At 45.2% G+C, this 22,022-nt stretch overlaps 1 protein-coding gene across 1 annotated transcript in view; it reads left to right on the top strand.

Annotated features, from left to right (window-relative positions):
• GOLGA5 (golgin A5) overlaps window positions 1–22,022 on the top strand; it is a 933,889-nt gene that overhangs the window by 245,883 nt on the left and 665,984 nt on the right. The window contains exon 5 of the mRNA XM_044074573.1: window positions 11,060–11,183. Within this exon, the coding sequence (XP_043930508.1) occupies window positions 11,060–11,183 (124 nt within the window). The remainder of the gene's footprint in view (window positions 1–11,059; window positions 11,184–22,022) is intronic.

Here is a 22,022-nt window from a genome sequence, read left to right as displayed (position 1 = left end):
AGTCTCAGTCCACAGTTTCTGTGGCCCCCTCGGCTCGGCCGGAGCCGAGGTAGTAGAAGTTCCCGTGTCGGCTCCGACCAGACCTTCGGAGCCGACAACTAGGAAGAGGTCCAGGTCACCATCTCTTGGCTTCCTTCATTCGGCTCCAGGATCTCCCCTGCTGTCTGAACGGAGCCAAAGATCTCACTCCTCTAGGTCATCGAGGCTATCGGATCATGACCTTCAGAGGGTAGTGAGTCGACTACTTAAGTCCGAGGCACTGGCCCAGATGCTTCAGAGCCCGACTCATCAGTCGATGCCTGCCCCGGTCCTTCAACATATTCCTCCTTCGACTCTCTTGAGCTCGGAGCCGGGTCGTGTCGGAACCGAGACTGTGGTTGCGTCGGAGCCGATACAATTGTCTTCGGCTCCGTCGTCGGCTCCGTTTTCTTCTTTGGAAGAATCTCGGCGCCGGACTTCCCTCGTCGGCTCCGAGGGGGTGAGTGGCATCGGACCCTTGTCCAACCCCCCTCTCCCTCTCGGTGCTTCGGCGCTGGTGAGTTCGGCTCCGACATCGGCCTCGCAGCCATCACTGTCGGTGCCGAGGGGGGTTCTTAGCTTCTCGGAGCGGGGACCTTTGGCTCTGCCTGACAGGGGTGCGTTCGAGGTCATGCGGAGTGTGTTAGAGCCTGGCTCTACTCCACAGTCGGCTCCGTCCGCCCCTCCCTCTATGGTGCCTCAGGCTAAGTTGACTCACTCCCTCATCCCGGACCGCAGAGAGCCAGCTCCTCAGGAAACCCCTGTGGGGATTTCATCCTCTTCCGAGGCCTCTCCTGACTTGGCAGAAGAGCCCCCTCGGAAGAGGAAGTGTAAGAGGAAACACATTGACTCACCTGAGTCCATCACGTCAGACACAGATTTGGATGATTCTGAGGGTTCCCCGTTCCCCTTCTGAAGATGTCTCTTTTGCAGACATTCTGGAGATCCTGAAACAGAGGGGAAATTGGCCAGCCCTCAACCCTTCGGAGGACGAATCTGTGTATCTTGAGGCGTTTGGCTCTCGTCCTTCCACCTCCTGGGTGTCCCCCTTGACCCCCTCATGCAGGTGGTTGCTAAGAAGGCATGGACGGCTCCTGATTCAGTGGACCCCACTCCCAGGAGACCCTCTAAGTTCATAACAGCTCCAGCAGACAAACAATTTTAACAAAAGGAGTTTCTGTGGATGCTATGGTGGTAGCTGCTGCCACTAAGAAGGAGCTAGCTGATCCTTCAGTACCTGTCCATCCACCTAACAAGGAATCTAGGTCCATGGATAGGTGCGGAAGCGGATGTTCTCTTCAGCGACATTTACCATGCGTCGCTGAACTACTTGTGCCATTTTACTGTCTTCAAAGGGACTTGATCAAGGAAGCGAGTGAAATGTTAAAGGACCCTACAGCTGCGGGTTTCCAAGATAAGATGAACACGCAGCTGGCTACCCTTAATTCCATAACCAACTCCTCCATGCGCCTTCTTTCTTACGCGGCTGATGGAGCGAGCAGAGCCGCAGGAACAGGTGTGGCCTTACGTAGGCATGCCTGGATGCGGCTATGCAATTTTGCGGACCCCTTCAAGACGTCTTTCACGAACTCCCCGTTTGATGGATCATCCCTCTTTGGTCCTCAAGTGAAAGAAACCTTGACTAGGTGCGAGACTGATGGCAAGACCCTTTCTGCCGTCGGAGTCCGTTTTTCTACTCCTTCCAGGCCTTACCCCAAAGGCCAGAAAGGTGGAAAGATGTGGTTTCGTAAACAATCTCAAGGGACTTCGCCTGACACACAGAGTCGTTTTCCCGCCAGAGGCAGAGGCGGGAATAACAATGGTAGACGTCGCCCTAGGGGCAGGGGGGGTCCGCAGAACCAGGGCAATCGGGAAGCCTTCCCTGACAAGCCCTTTCAGCATCCCTGAGGTGTTGCCCGACTGCCCGTCTTCGGAGGCAGTCGGGGGAAGATTGTCACTGTACCCAGAAGCCTGGCTATCCCTGACTCAAGACAAATGGGTACAGTCCATCATTTCCGAAGGCTATTCTATCCCCTTTCTTCACTTTCCAAAGCAGTCAAAAAAATCCCTTCCAGATGTTCCACCCGCTCAAAGGGATTTAGCAGTTTTGGAAATTTCAAAACTGCTTGCAAAAAGAGCAATTCAGCCAGTTCCAGCAGACCAGCAAGGATCCGGAATCTACTCAAGGTTCTTTTTAGTTCCAAAGAAAACAGGGGACTGGAGACCAATTTTGGATCTCAGCGTCTTGAACAAATCAGTCAAGAAAACAAGATTTCGGATGGTCAAGCTGCAATCCATCCTTCCCCTTTTGGGCAAAGGAAACTGGATGTGCTCTATAGACCTTCGGGATGCGTACTATCACATAAAGATGAACAGACGCTCCAGAAGATTCCTCCGCTTCAGGCTGGGAACCAGTCATTTTCAGTTCAGGGCCCTGCCCTTTGGTCTCACCACTGCCCCCCGGGTGTTTACCAAATGCATGGCAGTGGTAGCTTCTCATCTGAGACGACAAGGATTCCAGGTGTTTCCATATTTGGACGACTGGCTCCTTACAGCTCCCACCAAGCATCTCCTTCTGATGGCCAGAGATTACACTTTTCGCGTTTGTCAAAAGCTGGGTATTTCAATAAATTGCGAAAAGTCTGTTTTGTCGCCTTGTCATACTATTACCTACATAGGCGCAAACCTAGATACAATAAACATGTCTGCAAGGCTAACACATCAGAGAATATCAGACATTCACAAATTGGTATCACTCCTTCTCAGCAACAACAGAATCAAAGCCAGGTTAGTTCTAAAGGTGTTGGGAATTATGGCAGCGGCCATACCTCTGCTTCCATTAGCCAGATACCACATGCGGATCCTTCAGTGGATGCTTTTTACTCAATGGTCATACCAGGAGCTTCCAATGTCTCACACCATTGTGATCACGCAAGCGTGCAAAAAACATCTCATGTGGTGGATGTCTTCCCCCCAGCTCCTGTCGGAAGACCCTTTGTTCCACCTCCTCCGGTTGCTACTCTGACAACGGATGCCTCCCTGATCGGGTGGGGGGGGCATTATCAGGGCAGGACAGTCCAGGGCACATGGCAATCAAACGAATGCCACTTGCACATAAATGTTCTGGAGATGAGAGCAGTGCTTTTAGCGTTGCAAGCCCTTCAAGACTCTCTTCCCTTGGGAACAATTGCAATCCAGACAGACAATATGTCTGTAGTGTGGTACATCAACAAACAAGGCGGAACCAGATCATACCCCCTGTGTCGAGAAGCACTCAGACTGTGGCAATGGGCGATTTCTTCTCAGCGGTTTCTGATAGCAACACATATCCCCGGGAAGTCCAATCATATTGCGGACAAGTTGAGCAGAGCTATACTCATGCCTCACGAGTGGTCTCTGAAAGACTCTGTAGTGAGAGAAATTTTTCTCAAGTGGGGTCAGCCTTGCTGCGATCTTTTTGCTACTCCCCAAAACAGCAAGTGCAGAGAATATTTCACTCTATTCCCTTTACCAGGCCAACCCAGCAGAGACGCTCTAGTCCAAGTTTGGCCCCGGGGACTTCTGTATGCATTTCCTCCTTTCCCACTGATCTCTCAAGTAATACAGAAAGCTATCGCTCAGAAGGCCTCATTGATCCTCATTGCTCCTTACTGGCCTCGACAAGTGTGGTTCCCCTTTCTACATCGTTTTCTCTTGGAGCGACCGTGGAATCTGGACCTAGTTCCAGATCTTTTGATCCATCAGTCGGGTCAGTTTCATCGCTCCCTCCCTTCTCTGAACCTCACTGCTTGGTTCCTCCAGTTCCAACCTTAGCCAGGCTTCCTCAATTATCTCACTCTGTTAGAGATATATTGATAGCTTCCCATAAATCTTCCACTCGCAAGATTTATTTGAGTAAGTGGAAACGCTTCTCATTTTGGGCTCAAGGAAAGGACATAGACCCTTTCACCGCTTCCATCCAACTAGTTCTTGATTTTCTAGCTGAACTCTTCCATGCAGGTTCATCTCCCTCTACACTTAAAGTTCAATTGGCAGCTATTTCTAATTTTCATGTGGGTATTTCTGAATCTGCCCTAATGTCCCACAAACTCTGCAAAGCCTTTTTGAAAGGAGTTTTTCCTTCTCAGACCTCCTATAAGAAATCCTCCTTCTCCTTGGGACCTAAATTTAGTTCTTGCTTCTTTGATTCTTCCCCCTTTCGAACCTGCAGCTTCCTGTTCTTTAAAATTATTGTCATGGAAAACTCTTTTTCTGGTAGCTATTACATCCGCTAGAAGAGTTTCAGAACTTCAAGCACTCAGCTGTCGTCCTCCTTATCTTTTGTTTCATAAGGACAGAGTATCCTTACGAACTAACCCGTCCTTTTTGCCTAAAGTGGTATCGGCATCAAATCTGAATCAATCCATTGATCTACCAGTCTTTTTTCCAGAATACTCCAATAGGTCTGACAAAAATTACACTGCCTGGATGTTCACCGTCAATTGAGGTACTACTTGGATAGAACTAAACAGTTCAGAAAATCTGATCAGCTGTTTGTCTCCTATGCGGAGAGCAGAAAGGGACTTTCAGTTTCAAAGGTATCATTATCCAGATGGCTAACATCATTGATTTCCCTTGTATATGAGATTAGACATCAAAAGCTGCCTGATAAACCTAAGGCCCATTCCACCAGAGCTTTGGCTACTTCTTTAGCTTTCCAAGACAGACTGCCTATTGACACCATTTGTGCAGCGGCTACTCCTCACACTTTCATTTCTCATTATAAGTTGGATTTAGCTTCTAGGCATAGAGCTAACTTTGGTTCCACTGATGTTCTTCATCCCACATTGCTGCAGTCCTAACACTTGGGTAGTCCGCTGTCCCAGTCGGCCCGAATACCAAAGTATAAGGCTGACGTCGGTCAGGGCGCATTAGTCTGACGTCAGGACGTCAGGGTACAAATGCGCATGACCGACGTCATATCCTCAGTCTTTTTTGCCGCATGGTCCGATGCAGAAGCAGTTTTGCAAGTGCAGGTTGGCGTTCTGAGATTTTCCGAAGTCGGAGTTTCAGACCGAATCCAAGTTGGCTAAGTACCCGTTGGAATATTTTGGTTTTTCTTGCCTCAGTATTTTACCGGATGTCAGAAAAGTGAATAACTGTATTTCTTGTGGGAAACAGATACCTCATAGGGATTACCATACCTTGTGTATACCTTGCTTAGGGCCTGAGCACGACGTTGTTGGCTGTCGCTCTTGTGCTAGATTTAACAAACGCACGATAAAGAGAAGATTAGATTGTGCTAGGTTAGTTTTTGGGAAGCGGTGTAATTATAAAATGCCGTCGGATGCTCCGACGCCCGCTTCAAAAAAGCGCAAGGACAGAACAGCAAAGCCTAGGCTGGAAGAACCGTCTGCACGGACGCCGGTTCTTTAGAGGGCTCGGTGGAGCCAGAGGTTCAGCCAGAAATTTCTTTGGAATCCCAGGGAGAGACTTTATTACTACAAGATGTGACCTCTCAGGAGGTAGGCCAGGCGGAAGGGGCTTCTCAGGTAGCTGTTCTTCCCTCCCTTCCTAAGGTGGTTAGGCCCTCCCTGCTGTTTCCAAGGCTTCTCCCAGGGGCAGGCCAGGTTTGGTTTCAGGTGTTACCCCTAGTTCTTCAGGGTCTGTACCTAAGAAGCATATGCTTAAGATGGCAGAAGATTTGATTACAATGATTAGAGGTTCTATGCCCCTCCTGATAAGAGGCCTAGGGTGGAACCTGAGCTTGGGAGTTTTGAGCAGTGTTCGGATGCTTCTGAGTCTTCGGCTGAAGACTTGCAGGAGTATTCTCCTTACTCTGATTCTGATGTGGATGATTCTACTCCTTCTGCTTCTCCTCCTGAGGATTTTTCATTTTCAGAGACTCTTCATTCCATGAGGGAGCATTTTAAATGGGAAGGTCAGGATTTCTCTGATTCCAGGAAAAGGCTTAGGGAATTTTTGTTTCTACCCCAGCATAGGCCTTTAGCTATACCTCCTGTTCTAGATGTGGTGGAGGATGTTTTTGCAGAGGCTTCTCTGAACCCTGATTCTTTGCCTCCTGCTCCAGTTAAACCGGATAGATATTATAGGGTGCCTGAAGCTCATAAGTATCTTTTTAAGAGTCCTAGGGCAGACCCCGAAACTGTTTCACAGGGGCCTAAAGGTGTTAAGGCTTCTGTTGTTAAAAATCCTGTTCCTCCGGATAAAGAGGCAAGGGCTTTGGATAGATGGGGAAAGAAAGTGTATACTTCTTCCACTTTGGCCATGAGAGCTTTGAATTGCCAGTTTCACATGTTGAAATATCAAAATTATCTCCTTTCACAATTAAAGTCTAAGGTAGATGCTTTGGCGGAAGGTATTGAGTGTAAAGAGTTGCAGGATTTAGTTCATGTTTCTGAACAGGTGGGTAAGCATTCTTTGCAATGTGGTTTTGATGCTGTGCAGGCCTCTTCGAGGGTGGCTGCCACTGGTTCGGTTCTTCGAGGCACGCCTGGCTGAGGGATCAGAATTTAGCTGAGCATGTGAAGACAAGGATTTTAGATGCTCCTTTACAATCTGATGTGTTGTTTGGTTCGCCTGTGGAAGCAGTTCTAAAGAAAATGGAAGACAAGGCTAAGTCTATGCAGACTGTTAAAGTTTTTTTGCAGGTTCAGCCTCCAAGTTTAGTAGAAATTGGCCTACCAAGGGGTGGACATATCCTGCTTATGATTCCCAGTCTAGGCGTAGGTCTAGGCGTGGTAGGGCAGAGCTCAAGGTTCTTTTAGGCCTAGAACAGGAGTTCACCTGCTCAGTCTTCTGGTGAGGGCAGGGGTCAGTCCTTTCGTAAACAGACCCAATGACCTGCCTTTTCAGCTGCCAGAATCTTCTCGTCTGGCAGCACCTTTGGGAGGAAGGTTGGCACTCTTCAAAGAAAACTGGAGTTTAATTACCCAAGACAGATGGGTATTGGATATCATTCACCACGGTTACAGGTTTTATTTCCATACCTTGCCTCCTTTCAAAGGCATGCCAGACATTCCTCCTCAACAAAGGAAAGAGGCTCACAGGCAAATTTCTCTGTTGCTCCAAATAGGGGCCATTCAGCCGGTTCCTGTGCCAGAAAGGGGCCTAGGATTTTATTCTCCCTGTTCCTAGTACCAAAAAGGGGAACACGTGGAGACCAATTTTGGATCTGTCTATCCTCAACACTTATCTGGACATTCCCAAGTTCAAAATGTTGACGTTACAACAGCTTTTACCTATGCTGGGCAAAGATCACTGGATGGTAACTTTGGATCTCAAGGAAGCGTACCTTCATGTTCCTATCAGACTAATTTGCAGGAAGTATCTGCGTTTTCGAGCTGGGAATTCTCATTATCAGTTCTCTGCATTGCCCTTTGGCTTATCTACTGCGCCCTGAGTATTCACAAAGGTTCTGGCTCCAGTGATAGCTTTCTTCAGGCTAAAAGGAATACAAATCTATCCTTATTTGGACGACTGCCTGCTTCTGGCTCAAGGAAAGGACGTGCTTCTTCAGCATTTGGAATATGTGATAGCAGTGCTAAGATGCCTAGGGTATTCTGTGAACGAAATAAAGTCCAGTCTAGTACCCTCTCAAGACATGTGCTTTCTGGGCGTGAGACTGAATACAGCATCCCAGATGGCCTTTTAACCCCGGACAAACAAAAGAATCTTTCTCTTTACTTCCATCAACTATCTCATCAGTCCGGGCTGACTGCAAGGACAGTCCTTCAAGCCTTAGGGTTCATGGCATCTTGTATTCTGGTACTTCCCAATGCCAAACTGCATATGAGGAAGCTACAATGGTATCTCAAAATGTATGGACACAGCACTGCCAGGATTTGGACACTGTCATTCAAATAATACCTTGCATTCAAAAGGAATTTTTGTGGTGGGCTCAGGAATGTCACCTAAACAAGGGACTCTCTGTGACCCGGCCAGAGGCGAGTCAGATTCTAACGACAGATGCCTCAGACACAGCTTGGGGAGCTCATCTGAATGGAAAGTGGATACAAGACAAGTGGCCTGCCAGACTGCAGCATCTACATATCAACATGAAAGAGATGTTAGCAGTCCAGTTTGCATTACTGGCTTTCAAGGATTTACTTCTTCCAGGGCAGGTGTTGATTCTAACAGACAACACAACTGTCATGTGGTACATCAACAAACAAGGGGGAACACATTCTTATCCTCTATGCAGGCAAGCAATGATTTTGTGGGAGACTGCATTAAGCTTGCAACTGAATCTTCAAGCAAGGTTTCTGCCAGGAGCACAGAACTCCTTAGCAGATGTGTTAAGCAGGCAAATCATGGATCCCCACGAGTGGAAACTGGATCTTCATGTATTTCAGACATTGACAGTGTCCTGGGGAACTCCAGACATAGATCTGTTCGCTTCTCCACTAAACCACCAGCTGCCAAAGTTTTGCACGAAAAGGTTTCATCACACAGCCTGGAAAGTGGATGCTCTTTCTTTCAGTTGGGAAAATCTTCATGTGTATGCTTTTCTACCTCTGCCTCTCCTCCCAAAGGTACTCCTAAAGGTCAGACAGGACAAGCCAAGGATGATTTTAATAGCTCCAGATTGGCCTCGGCAGCACTGGTACCCGTTGCTGACGAGTCTGGTAAGGAAGCCTCCATGGCCCTTACCTTTGATTCCACACCTATTGTCTCAGAAGGACGGGCATCTACTCAATGTCAAGCTTCACTCTCTTCATCTAGCAGCCTGGCATATTCTGTTTTGAACCATAGTAGGTCTCAGCTTCCTCAACAAGTTCTGAATGTGATTATGGAAGCCAGAAGACCTAGTACAAGGAAAGTGTACGCAGGGAAATGGAAGAGATTTTTATTTTGGTGTGCAGCAAAGGATTTGGATGTTTCTGAGCCAAATTTAAGTGTGGCTCTTCAATATCTTACTGAGTTATTGGACAAAGGTTTGTCTTTCTCTTCCATTAAGATTCATGCTGCAGCAATTTCAGCTCACTATGATTGTGACCCACCATTGTTTTCTCATCCTTTGTTTAAGCAATTTCTTAGAGGGCCAAAGGATATAAGACCCCACGTGAGCTCCTACTCCTGCTTGGGACCTCAATTTTGTGTTGGAGAAACTTACTCTACAACCTTTTGAGCCTGCGGCTACTGCTGAATTGAAATACTTGTCATGGAAGACTGCTTTTTTGTTGGCCATTACTTCTGCAAGAAGGGTTTCTGAATTGCAGGCCCTTATGGGGGTTGAGCCTTTTTTGATTTTCCATAAGGATAGGGTATCATTACGTACTAATCCTTCCTTTATGCCTAAGGTGGTCTCTAGTGTGGCTTTAAACCAAACTATTCATTTGCCCACTTTTTATGCAGATCCCCAAAATAAAGGGGAAAAGATTTTGCACACTTTAGATGTACACAGGCAGTTGCGTTATTATTTAAGCAGGACTAAGGATTTTAGGCAGTCTCAGCAGTTGTTTGTTTCTTTTGCTTTGAGTTCTCAGGGCAAGCCTGTGTCAAAACAAACTATTTCTAAGTGGATTGGGTTTTGCATTGCATTTTGTTATTCCCATCATGGCAAGGAGATTCCAGCTGGGATCAGGCCTCATTCCACTAGGGCTACTGCCACTTCAACAGCATCTCTAAGGGGTGGCAACTAAGGATATTTTGGAGGCAGCTACTTGGAGTTCAGTGCATACTTTCTCTAAGCATTACCACCTTCCTCTCTACTCTAAATCTAGGGCTGGTTTTGCCACGGCTATTTTGCAGGGCATGTTGACAGCTCCAGCTTCTTTATGATTTGCCAGCCTCCCTTACCTCTGCTTTGGGATTCTACCCAAGTGTTAGGACTGCAGCAATGTGGGATGAAGAACATAGTACAGTTTTGTACCTACCATAAATGTAGATGTTCAAGATCCACATTGCTGCAGTCCAATTTACCTCCCTCCTTCCCCTCTGGGTTTAGGGGTGGTTGTATAGGTGGGGTTGTACTTTTGTAAATTGTATATATTGTATATATATTTGGTACAGGAGTGTTTGGTGTTTTTTGGTTTTGGCCTTATCTTTTTAGGGTCTTCTGACATCTGGGGCAAGAAAAGACTGAGGATATGACGTCGGTCATGCGCATTTGTACCCTGACGTCCTGACGTCAGACTAATGCGCCCTGACCGACGTCAGCCTTATACTTTGATATTCGGGCCGACTGGGACAGCGGACTACCCAAGTGTTAGGACTGCAGCAATATGGATCTTCGAACATCTACATTTATGGTAGGTACAAAACTGTACTTTCTCAGGAGTCTGTTCCGTTAGGCCACCCGGGACAAGGTGCTAGGGACGCGGTCCCATCCAGCAAGAATGAAGGCGAGATAGACAACTTAACATATAGAAGTTATGTTCTTACCATAACGTTCCATGTTAGTTGTCTTCTTCTCGCCTTCTTCTTGCGTCCCACCCTCCTTCCCCCTGGCCTGGACAGACCTAGAGGAGTTGTGATTGTGACCTCTCTTTCTACCACCTCTTTCTTAAGACATATGCTGTTGGGCATATTTCCTGGGTCAGGATGTAGGTCACCCTTCTTTCTTCCTGTTGTTAGAGGTGGACTCTGTTTATAGTTATACTGTTACTATATAAGCTGGGGTTAGCTTACAAATGAGATTTGAGGTAACTCTCGCCTAGCATTGTGGGATATAAGGGGAGCCTCGAGCCGGTGGAACCAACTCTCGAGCTTTTAGAGTGGCCGAGTCGGAGCCGAGGTCGGCTCCGAACCCATCCAGCAAGAAGAAGGCGAGAAGAAGACAACTAACATGGAACGTTATGGTAAGAACATAACTTCTATTTCTTGTTGATGCAACAGTAGATTGTCTTAGAATGAAATATGTTATGAGCCAGAGTTTACCTTTTTGTTCTAAAGAAAAGAACTAGAAATATATTCTGTATGGCTAGTCCAAGTATATTTTTTGGTCAGGTTAAATGAAGAGTAAGTGCTCTTTGGTTTCTTTTTGCATTTCAGTTTACTAGCAAAACTGAAACAGTACTTTACTTTTTGTTATTTACAGATTAATCCAAGATCACAGTGAAGGTAGTAGCATGCATAATCAGGCCTTACAAAGTTTGCAGGAGCGAGTGCGTGAAGTTGAATCAACACTTAAACGAGAGCAAGAGAGCTATAGACAGATGCAGGTAAGACAGTCCACCTCCTGAAATAGAAATTCAAAAATAAATATGTGATATAGACTTCATTAAAAGTTTGATTATTGGACTTTTACACAGTGAAATAAAACTCTGAGCTGTTTAATAAGCACAAAAGGTGAGTGAAGTATGTTACCGAAACTGTGCACTGGAATTGCGGTCATACAGCAACTTTTTAGACGCAGTTGCATGTTCTGAACTGCTGCAGAATATATGGCTAGTTATGGATGTTCTTCATCTCACATTGCTGCAGTCCTTACACTTGGGTAGTCCGCTGTCCTCGGTCGGCCCGAATATCAAAGTATAAGGCTGACGTCGGTCAAGGCGCATTAGACTGACATCAGGACGTCAGGGTACAAATGCGCATGACCGACGTCATATCCTCAGTCTTTTTTGCCGCATGGTCCGATGCAGAAGCAGCGTTGCAAGTGCCGTTCGGCGTTCTGAAATTTTTCGAATTCGGAGTTTCAGACCGAGTCAAAGTTGGCTAAGTACCCCGTTGGGGAATATTTTAGTTTTTTCTTGCCTCAGTGGTTTACCGGATGTCAGAAAAAGTGAATAACTGTATTTCTTGTGGGAAACAGATACCGCATAGAGATTATCATACTTTGTGTATTCCTTGTTTAGGGCCTGAGCACGACGTTGTTGGGTGTCGCCTTTGTGCTAGATTCAATAAGCGCACTATTAAGAGAAGGTTAGATTGTGCCAGGTTAGTCTTCGGGAAGCGGTGCAATTATAATATGCCGTCGGATGCTCCGACGCCCGCTTCTTCGAAGAAGCGCAAGGATAAAGCAGCTAAGCCCAGGCAAGAAGAGTCGTCCGTTCCGGACGCCGGTTCGTTAGAGGTGTCGGTGGAGCCGGCGGTTCTGCCGGAGGTTTCTCTGGAGTCCCAGGGGGAAACTTTGTTATTGCAGGATGTGGCCTCTCAGGAGGCAGGTCAGGCTGAAGGGGCTTCTCAGGTTACTGTTCTCTCCTCCCTTCCTAGGGTGGTTAGGCCCTCTCCTTCTGTTTCCAAGGCTTCTCCCAGAGGCAGGCCAGGTTTAGCTTCAGTTGGTGTCACTCCTAGTTCTTCAGGATCTGTGCCCAAGAAGCATATGCTTAAAATGGCAGAAGATTTGATTACTTTGATTAGAGGTTCTTTGCCCCCTCCTGATAAGAGACCTAGGGTGGAACCTGAGTTGGGGAGTTTTGAGCAGGCTTCGGATGTTTCAGAGTCTTGCTGAAGACTTGCAGGAGTATTCTCCTTATTCTGATTCTGATGTGGATGATTCTACTCCTTCTGCTTCTCCTCCTGAGGATTTTTCTTTTCAGAGACTCTTCATTCCATGAGGGAGCATTTTAAGTGGGAAGGTCAGGACTTCTCTGATTCCAGGAAAAGGCTTAGGGAATTTTGTTTTACCCCAGCATAGGCCTTTGGCTATACCTCCTGTTCTGGATGTTGTGGAAGATGTGTTTGCAGAGGCTTCTCTTAATCCTGATTCTTTGCCTCCTGCTCCTGTTAAACCGGATAGGTATTACAGGGTGCCTGAAGCTCATAAGTATCTTTTTAAGAGTCCTAGGGCGGACCCAGAAACTGTTAGTCAGGGGCCTAAGGGTGTTAAGGCTTCTGTTGTTAAAAATCTGGTTCCTCCAGATAAAGAGGCCAGGGCTTTGGATAGATGGGGAAAGAAAGTCTATACTTCTTCCACCCTAGCTATGAGGGCTTTGATTTGCCAGTTTCACATGTTGAAATACCAAAACTATCTACTTTCTCAATTGAAGTCTAAGGTAGATGCTCTGGCGGAAGGTATTGAGTGTAAAGAGTTACAAGATTTAGTACATGTTTCTGAACAGGTGGGTAAGCATTCTTTGCAATGTGGTTTTGATGCTGTACAGGCCTCGTCTAGGGTGGCTGCCACTGGGTCAGTTCTTCGCAGGCACGCCTGGTTGAGGGATCAGAATTTATCTGACCATGTTAAGACAAGGATTTTAGATGCACCTTTACAATCTGATGTGTTGTTTGGTTCGCCTGTTGAGGCAGTCTTAAAGAAAATGGAAGACAAGGCTAAGTCTATGCAGACTGTTAAAGATTTTTTGCAGGTTCAGCCTCCAAAGTTTAGTAGAAATTGGCCTACCAAGGGGTGGACGTATCCTTCTTATGATTCCCAGTCCTAGGGGTAGATCTAGACGTGGTAGGGGCAGAGCTCAGGGCTCTTTCAGGCCTAGAACAGGGAGTTCACCTGCACAGTCTTCGGGTGAGGGCAGGGGTCAGTCCTTTCGTAAACAGACCCAATGACCTACCTTTTCAGCTGCCAGAGCCTTCTCGTCTGGCAGCACCTTTGGGAGGACGGTTGGCACTTTTCAAGGAAAATTGGAGTTTAATTACCCAAGACAGATGGGTATTGGATATCATACACCAAGGTTACAGGTTTTATTTCCATACCTTGCCTCCTTTCAAAGGCATGCCAGACGTTCCTCCTCAGCAAAGAATAGAGGCTCACAAACAAATTTCTCTGCTGCTTCAAATAGGGGCCATTCAGCCGGTACCTATGCCAGTAGTGGGCCTAGGTTTTTATTCTCGCCTGTTCCTAGTACCAAAGAAGGGGAACACGTGGAGACCAATTTTGGATTTATCTATCCTCAACACTTATCTGGACATTCCCAAGTTCAAAATGTTGACGTTACAACAGCTTTTACCTCTGCTGGGCAAAGATCATTGGATGGTAACTTTGGATCTCAAGGAGGCTTACCTTCATGTTCCTATCAGACTGAGTTGCAGAAAGTATCTGCGTTTTCGGGCTGGGACTTCTCATTATCAGTTCTCTGCATTACCCTTTGGCTTATCTACTGCGCCCAGAGTGTTCCCGAAAGTTCTGGCTCCAGTGATAGCTTTCTTCAGGCAAAAGGAATTCAGATCTATCCTTATTTGGACGATTGCCTGATTCTGGCTCAAGGAAGGGACGAGCTTCTTCATCATTTGGAATATGTGATAGCAGTGCTAAGATGCCTGGGGTATTCTGTGAACGAAATAAAGTCCAGTCTAGTACCCTCTCAGGACATGTGCTTTCTGGGTGTAGGACTGAATACAGCATCCCAGATGGCCTTTTTGACCCCGGACAAACAAAAGAATCTTTCCCTTTACTTTCATCAATTGTCTCATCAGTCCAGGCTGACTGCAAGGACAGTCCTTCAAGCCTTGGGGTTCATGGCATCTTGTATTCTGGTGCTTCCCAATGCCAAACTGCATATGAGGAAGCTACAATGGTATCTCAAAAATGTATGGACTCAGCACTGCCAGGATCTGGACACTGTCATTCAGATAATACCTTGCATTCAAAAGGAGTTTTTGTGGTGGGCTCAGGAATGTCACCTAAACAAGGGACTCTCTGTGACCCGGCCAGAGGCGAGTCAGATTCTAACGACAGATGCCTCAGACAAAGCTTGGGGAGCTCATCTAAATGGAAAGTGGATACAAGACAAGTGGCCTGCCAGACTACAACATCTACATATCAACTTGAAGGAGATGTTAGCAGTCCAGTTTGCATTAATAGCTTTCAAGGATTTACTTCTTCCAGGGCAGGTGTTGATTCTAACAGACAACACAACTGTCATGTGGTACATCAACAAGCAAGGGGAACATTCTTATCCTCTATGCAGGCAAGCAATGATTTTGTGGGAGACTGCTCTCAGTTTACAGCTAAATCTTCAGGCAAGGTTTCTGCCGGGAGCACAGAACTCCTTAGCAGATGTGTTGAGCAGGCAATTATGGATCCCCACGAGTGGAAATTGGATCCTCATGTATTTCAGAAATTGACAGTGTCATGGGGAACTCCAGACATAGATCTGTTCGCTTCTCCACTAAACCACCAGCTGCCAAAGTTTTGCACGAAAAGGTTTCATCCCACAGCTTGGAAAGTGGATGCTCTTTCCTTCAATTGGAGCAATCTTCATGTGTATGCCTTTCCACCTCTGCCTCTCCTCCCAAAGGTACTTCTAAAGGTAAGACAGGACAAGCCAAAGATGATTTTAATAGCTCCAGATTGGCCTCGACAGCACTGGTACCCATTACTGAGAAGTCTGGTACGGGAGCCTCCATGGCCTTTGCCTTCAATTCCACACCTGTTGTCTCAGGAGAACAGTCATTTACTCAATGTCAAGCTTCACTCTCTTCACCTAACAGCCTGGCATATTCTGTTTTGAACCATAGAGGGTCTCAACTTCCACAGTAAGTTTTGAATGTTATTTTGGAAGCTAGAAGGCCTAGTACAAGGAAAGTGTACGCAGATAAATGGAAGAGATTTTTATTTTGGAGTGCAGCAAAGGATTTTGATGTTTCTGAGCCTAATTTAAGTGTGGCTCTTCAATATCTTACTGAGTTACTGGACAAAGGTTTGTCCTTCTCTTCTATTAAGGTTCATGCTGCAGCAATTTCGGCTCACTATGACTGTGACCCACCATTGTTTTCTCATCCTTTGTTCAAGCAATTTCTTAGAGGGGCAAAGAATATAAGACCCCACGTGAGCTCCTACTCCTGCTTGGGATCTCAATTTTGTGTTGGAGAAACTTACTCTACAACCTTTTGAGCCTGCAGCTACTACCGAGTTGAAATATTTATCATGGAAGACTGCTTTTTTGTTGGCCATTACCTCTGCAAGAAGGGTATCTGAATTGCAGGCCCTTATGGCGGTTGAGCCTTTCTTAATTTTCCATAAGGATAGGGTATCTTTACGTACTAATCCTTCCTTTATGCCTAAAGTGGTTTCTAGTGTGGCTTTAAACCAAACTATTCATTTGCCTACTTTTTATGCAAATCCCCAAAATAAAGGGGAAAAGATTTTGCACACTTTAGATGTACACAGGCAGTTGCGATATTATTTGAGCAGAACTAAAGGGTTCAGGCAGTCTCAGCAGTTATTTGTTTCTTTTGCTTTGAGTTCTCAGGGCAAGCCTGTGTCAAAACAAACTATTTCTAAGTGGATTGGGTTTTGCATTGCTTTCTGTTATTCCCATCATGGCAAGGAGATTCCAGCTGGGATTAGGCCTCATTCCACTAGGGCTACTGCCACTTGACAGCTTTTTAAGGGGTGGTAACTAAAGATATTTTGGAGGCAGCTACTTGGAGTTCAGTGCATACTTTCTCTAAGCATTATCACCTTCCACTTTACTCTAAATCTAGGGCTGGTTTTGCCACTGCTATTTTACAGGGCATTTTGGCAGCTCCTGCTTCTTTATAGTTTTGCCATCCGCCCTTACCTCTGCTTTGGGATTCTACCCAAGTGTAAGGACTGCAGCAATGTGAGATGAAGAACATAGTACAGTTTTGTACCTACCATAAATGTAGATGTTCGAAGATCCACATTGCTGCAGTCCAATTTACCCTCCCTCCTTCCCCTCTGTAGTTAGAGGCGGTTGTGTGGGTTGGGTTGTACATATTGTGTATTTTGTATATATTGTACATATAGTTAGTGCAAGGGTGGTTGGTTGGTTGTTTGCTGTCTTTTGGTTTTGACCTTTCTTTTTAGGGTCTTCTGACATCTGGGGCAAGAAAAGACTGAGGATATGATGTCGGTCATGCGCATTTGTACCCTGACGTCCTGATGTCAGTCTAATGCGCCTTGACCGACGTCAGCCTTATACTTTGATATTCGGGCCGACCGAGGACAGCGGACTACCCAAGTGTAAGGACTGCAGCAATGTGGATCTTCGAACATCTACATTTATGGTAGGTACAAAACTGTACTTTTCCTAATACCACCTCTTTGCTTACTTGCTTGCTGCAGAATGTAAAAGTAAACTACATCATTGAACCACCTTTACATTTTTCTGTCCTTGTTTTCTTTTCTTACATATACTACCTGTGCTTCCATCTTTATCTTTCAGGCAATCGTGTTTATTTTATTAGTGGTTTAGAAAAAAACTGATTAAGTTGCTCTGCACAGTAATTTATTTGTAGTATTAGTATGTTGGGAATGCAAGACAAATGTATTCCCTTATAAATATAAATGGTACAGAGGAAGTGAAAGTAGAAATGATATGTCTGTAAGATACTAGACATATATGCTGTCCTGATAGAAACCAGCAGCAGTTAAAATATTTCAATGGAGTCCTTTGAGGAGATGCTTTAAGTAAGAAAAAGAGAGGATTGTAGAGCAGATACATGAGCTGTTGTACATTAGAATGAGGTTGGAAGCGAATAAGATAATGTTTTTACTTGTCTGCATAAATGTGTAAGTGTATACATGTGTGTGTGTGTGTCTGTGTGTATACACACATGCAGGCACTTTTTAGCTGTTCTATAAGGACAGATTTTGCCTGAGGAGGGCAAACACTTCCTTTATACATAAAGTGGTAATAGAAATTTCCTTAACGGGTCCTGCATCTTACAGTCTTTTTCCTAATCCTCTGAAAAAGGAGGAAGAGAACATTCTGCATTCTTTAGTTGTATGCAGACAGCTGAGGTTTTAATTAAATTGAAAAGTGTCATGATGTAAGGGCATTGACACTAGGGTTACCACCTGTCCCACTTTGCGAGGGACAGTCCCTTTTTGGACAGTTGTGTCCTGCAAAAAAATTGTAAAAATGGCAACTGCCCTGAAATATTAGGGCAAAATTATTTCCTATATTTTATGTAATAGTTGCATAAAACAATTATTCTGTATCTGAAACACGTACATGTTATAAGAAACAGAATAAGCAACTAAAATGCTACAAGAATAAACTTTTATTTAGGCAAAAAAGTGAAGTTCTGTCCCTTGTACTGGCCGTGGGTATGTTTTGGCCTGCAAAATCTGATGTTTGTACCACAATTGTCCCACTTTGACCATCTGAAAAGGTGGCAACCCTAATTGACACATATTTGGAATTGACTGTCATTACTATGTAGCTGGAAGCTGTGGCTCTGTTTTTTCAGTTAATGCTTGTTAGAATTCCTGCATAGCCAGTGATAAGTGGGGGTAGTTCACTTCATTGTTATTCGGTTTCTGCCTTGTATAAGTGGTACATTTTGGATTATTTTCTGCTTAAACTCCGAGCTTTGGCCAGCTAAGACCTATATGCAATCAACTGGACGTATAAGTGAATTTAAGTAAATCTTTATCTGCACTTTTTTTCAAGTAATACAGCATTTAAATTGATTTATTTGTGTTACATTGAATACTGTGTAGCTGGAAGTTGTGGCTCTGTTTTTTTCAGTTAGTTCCCCACCCACCCTCACTGCTTTTGTTTTGGTGTTAATCTTGGTGGCTTTGAAACTGCCCGCCCCTCTTGTAAATTTGTATTTGGATACTCCTCTTGGGCCCTTCTCATTTGCTTACTCAAAAAAAAAATTTTTGCACTTTTTCATCTGCTTTTACCGTATTTGTGTTTTTTCCTACTTTATTTTGCTTTTGCTTCATCTTAAAAGTACTCAATTGTATTTATTACTGCTTGGTGCAACTATCATTCTAAGCCTTTTGGTTTAAGTACTTGGGCTTCAGACCAGTTGTTTTACATTAAGAAGGTTTGTGATCTGCATTGTTATGGCAGGTCAGGTAGCTTACATCCTTCTAAGTTGGGAACTGCTGATTGAAGGCTCAGTGTCTGGTATTCTAAAAGTGCATTAGTTCTGGTTTAAGCACTTGGGCTTCAGGCCAGTTATTTTACATTTAAGAAGGTTCGTGGTCTGCACTCCTGTGGTAGGAGAGGCTGGACTCTGCCCTTCTGAGCTGGACTCTGCCCTGAGCTGGGAATTTCTGGTTAAAGGCTTATAGTGCCTGCATATTTGAACTGTTTCTTACTGAAATTGGTGCGCCTTGTTTTACTGTAGCATAGACTAGATCCAAGCCTGCTGAATCTAGCTTTGTTTGCATAACTTGAGCACTAATCCAGGCCTTCTTAAAATTATTCAGTTGTATGTATTACTGCTTGGTAGTAACCTGATTAAAGTGTAGCTATCATTCTAAGCCTTTTGGTTTAAGCACTTGGGATTCAGACCAGTTGTTTTACATTAAGAAGGTTTGTTGTCTGCACTGTTGTGGCAGGACAGGTAGCTTACATCCTTCTAAGTTGGGAACTGCTGATTGAAGGCTCAGTGTCTGTTATTCTAAAAGTATATTAGTTCTGGTTTAAGCACTTGGGCTTCAGGCCAGTTATTTTACATTAAGTAGGTTCATGGTCTGCACTCCTGTGGGAGGAGAGGCTGGACTCTGCCCTTCTGAGCTGGGAATTTTCTGGTTGAAGGTTTATAGTGCCTGCATATTTGAACTGTTTCTTACTGAAATTGGTGTGCCTTGTTTGCTGTAGCATAGACTAGATCCAGGCCTGCTGAATCTAGCTTTGTTTGTATAACTTGAGCACTAATCCAAGCCTTCTTTTTTGGAGAAGGTTCCCCTGCACCCCAGTGGCAGGAGTGTGCAGTTAGAATTTGTCTGATTGAAGACTACAGGAACAGGGCTCAGTTTTGAGATTTGTTACTGGTTAATTGGGTAATTTGTTTAAAAGCCTTTTCTGATTGCTTGTAGTCATCTAAAGCTGTTTTAAGTGTATGTTTTACTGTTTTTGCCTTATCTTTTCAAAAAATTTTTTTTCCTTGTTTCCCATCTTTCTAAGATAGTATAGTCCAGTTTTCAGGCTAGTGCTGAATTCAGGGCTGTGTTACAATTTTCTGAGTTGCCCATACCTTACTTGGATAGAGGGAGGTTTCTCTCTTCACCTGTGAGAGAGGCAGCTTTGAGCAGCCATCTGTCCCTGGAGGAGTGGTTCCAGCCCAGAAGTTAGTAGTTTATAGGCCATTTTGGGCTAATTTCTCCCTCTTTCATTTCCCTGCTGTAAAAACCGCGTTCGCACGGTTTTGCACGTCCGGGCAGCGCAGGTTAGCTAGGGCTAAATTTATCCCGGCTCCACCAAGTCTCCTCTTTAGTTTTTCCCATGAAAGTAGTCCAGCTCTCAACCTAAGCACTTAAAAAGCATCCTGCAGTCCAGCACTTGCTCAGACCTAATAGCAAGCACTAATATACCCCGACACTTGATTGCCCAGCAGGGCAAGGCTCATTATTCACCCTTCACCAACCGAGCGACTAAGCAGCTCACCCTACTATTTAGGCATGACCAAAGGGCAATTTCAGGTGTACTCTCCAGTCCAGCTGGTGAACTCCCCTACCAGAGGTGAAAACATATTGGACCTGGTGATCACCAACATGGGCGACAGGTGTTCCACACCGGAGGTTAACCCGTCACTAGTTAGATCAGACCATAAACTAATCACTCTGGATGTCCACACCACCACCTCCAACCAAGGAAACCACAGTGAAAAATTTTTCTATAGCAAACTTCACCTTACTTAAGACAGAGGTGGTAAGTTTCACAGCCCCCACGCTAAAGGATAACAGTGTCCAAGATGCAGGAAACTTTACAAATGCACTCTTGCGCACCTACAAGGATGCATGGATCATGCCACCCCTAGCAAAACCGACTCACTCCCTTAAGAGAAGGAAACCAGTCTGGTGGACCCCTGCCATACAATAGAGGGAGGAAACTAATTCAGAAAAAAAGTAAATCCCAAGAAAGAAAGGTATCAGTAAGAAACAAAGGTCCTTCATAAAATCCTCCAACCCTAACTGCAAAAGAAAAATAGCCAAGGATTTGAAAGATAACCACAAAGCCTTCTTTAGCTATGTCAAGAATCTAAGTGGCAACTCGCAGATATGCTCTGAGCTAGTGCAAAATAGCAAAAAATATACTGAACCCACTGATATTGCCAACATTCTGGCAGATAGATTCGGTGCAAACTTCACCCCCCTCTCACCCCCAAAAGGGCCCACAACAGTACCGGAAAAGTGTAGTGTCCCGGAAATCACAGGCGAAAACAGCCCTTTCAAAAGCCAAAAGCACAGCGTCAATGGGGCCAGATGGTGTCCCAGGCTGTGTCTTGCACGAACTACAGAACGAACTAACCCCCCACCTAAACACACTGTTCAACCTCAGCCTCTCCACAGGCTACGTGCCCATAGAATGGCGCACTGCAACGGTTATTCCGCTCCACAAAGGAGGGGCCACAACTGCCCCTGGTAACTATCGCCCCATAAGCCTGACTAGTCTGGTCTGCAAGGCTATGGAGCGCATCTTCATGGAACTCATTAAAAACATTGGGAACCTCCAAACACTTGACCCGATCCAGTTCGGCTTTGTTAAGGGCAGAATCATGCCTACTAAACCTGGTTGACTTCTTCGAGACAGTCACCAAGGCCATAGATGAGGGGAAGGTAGTTCACACAGCCTACCTTGACCTCGCCAAGGCTTTTGACACCATTCCCCATTCGGGAATTATAGAAAAACTCACCAGCCTGAACATAAACCCCTACATCACGAGATGGGTTGCCAGCTGGCTTACAGACAGAATTCACACGGTAAGAATAACGGGCTCCAGGTCCGACTGTAAACCAGTCACAAGTGGTGTCCCACAAGGCTCTGTCCTGGGACCCCTACTGTTCAGCATATACCTCTTAGAAGTACAGGCAAACACAGGAGGACTATGGCTAACCAAGTTCGCCAGTAACTGCAAACTGGGAGTCATAATTGATTCTCCAGCTGACACGGACATTCTCCAAAAGGGCCTTACTGAGATGGATACCTGGTGTCAAAATCATGGTCTCAAACTAAATGCCAAAAAAATGCATAGTCATCCAGTTTGGGAAAAACAAAACACCCATGAATTACCACATAGGTGCCAGCCCCCTTAATACAGAAGAGGTAATAAGAGATCTGGGGACCCAGGTAGATAGTAATCTCTCCTTTGACAATCATATTGCCAAATTAGTTTGGAAATCCTATGTAGCCCATCTAATTACTAAAGGGTTTGCATCTAGAAATAAAGAG

Source organism: Protopterus annectens, chromosome 6.part0, assembly GCF_019279795.1.
Source record: "Protopterus annectens isolate FY-2018-M chromosome 6.part0, PAN1.0, whole genome shotgun sequence".
Classification (NCBI taxonomy): domain Eukaryota; kingdom Metazoa; phylum Chordata; order Ceratodontiformes; family Protopteridae; genus Protopterus; species Protopterus annectens.
The sequence above is the reverse complement of the archived record's forward strand: the minus strand, read 5'-3'. Positions and strand labels throughout refer to the sequence as shown.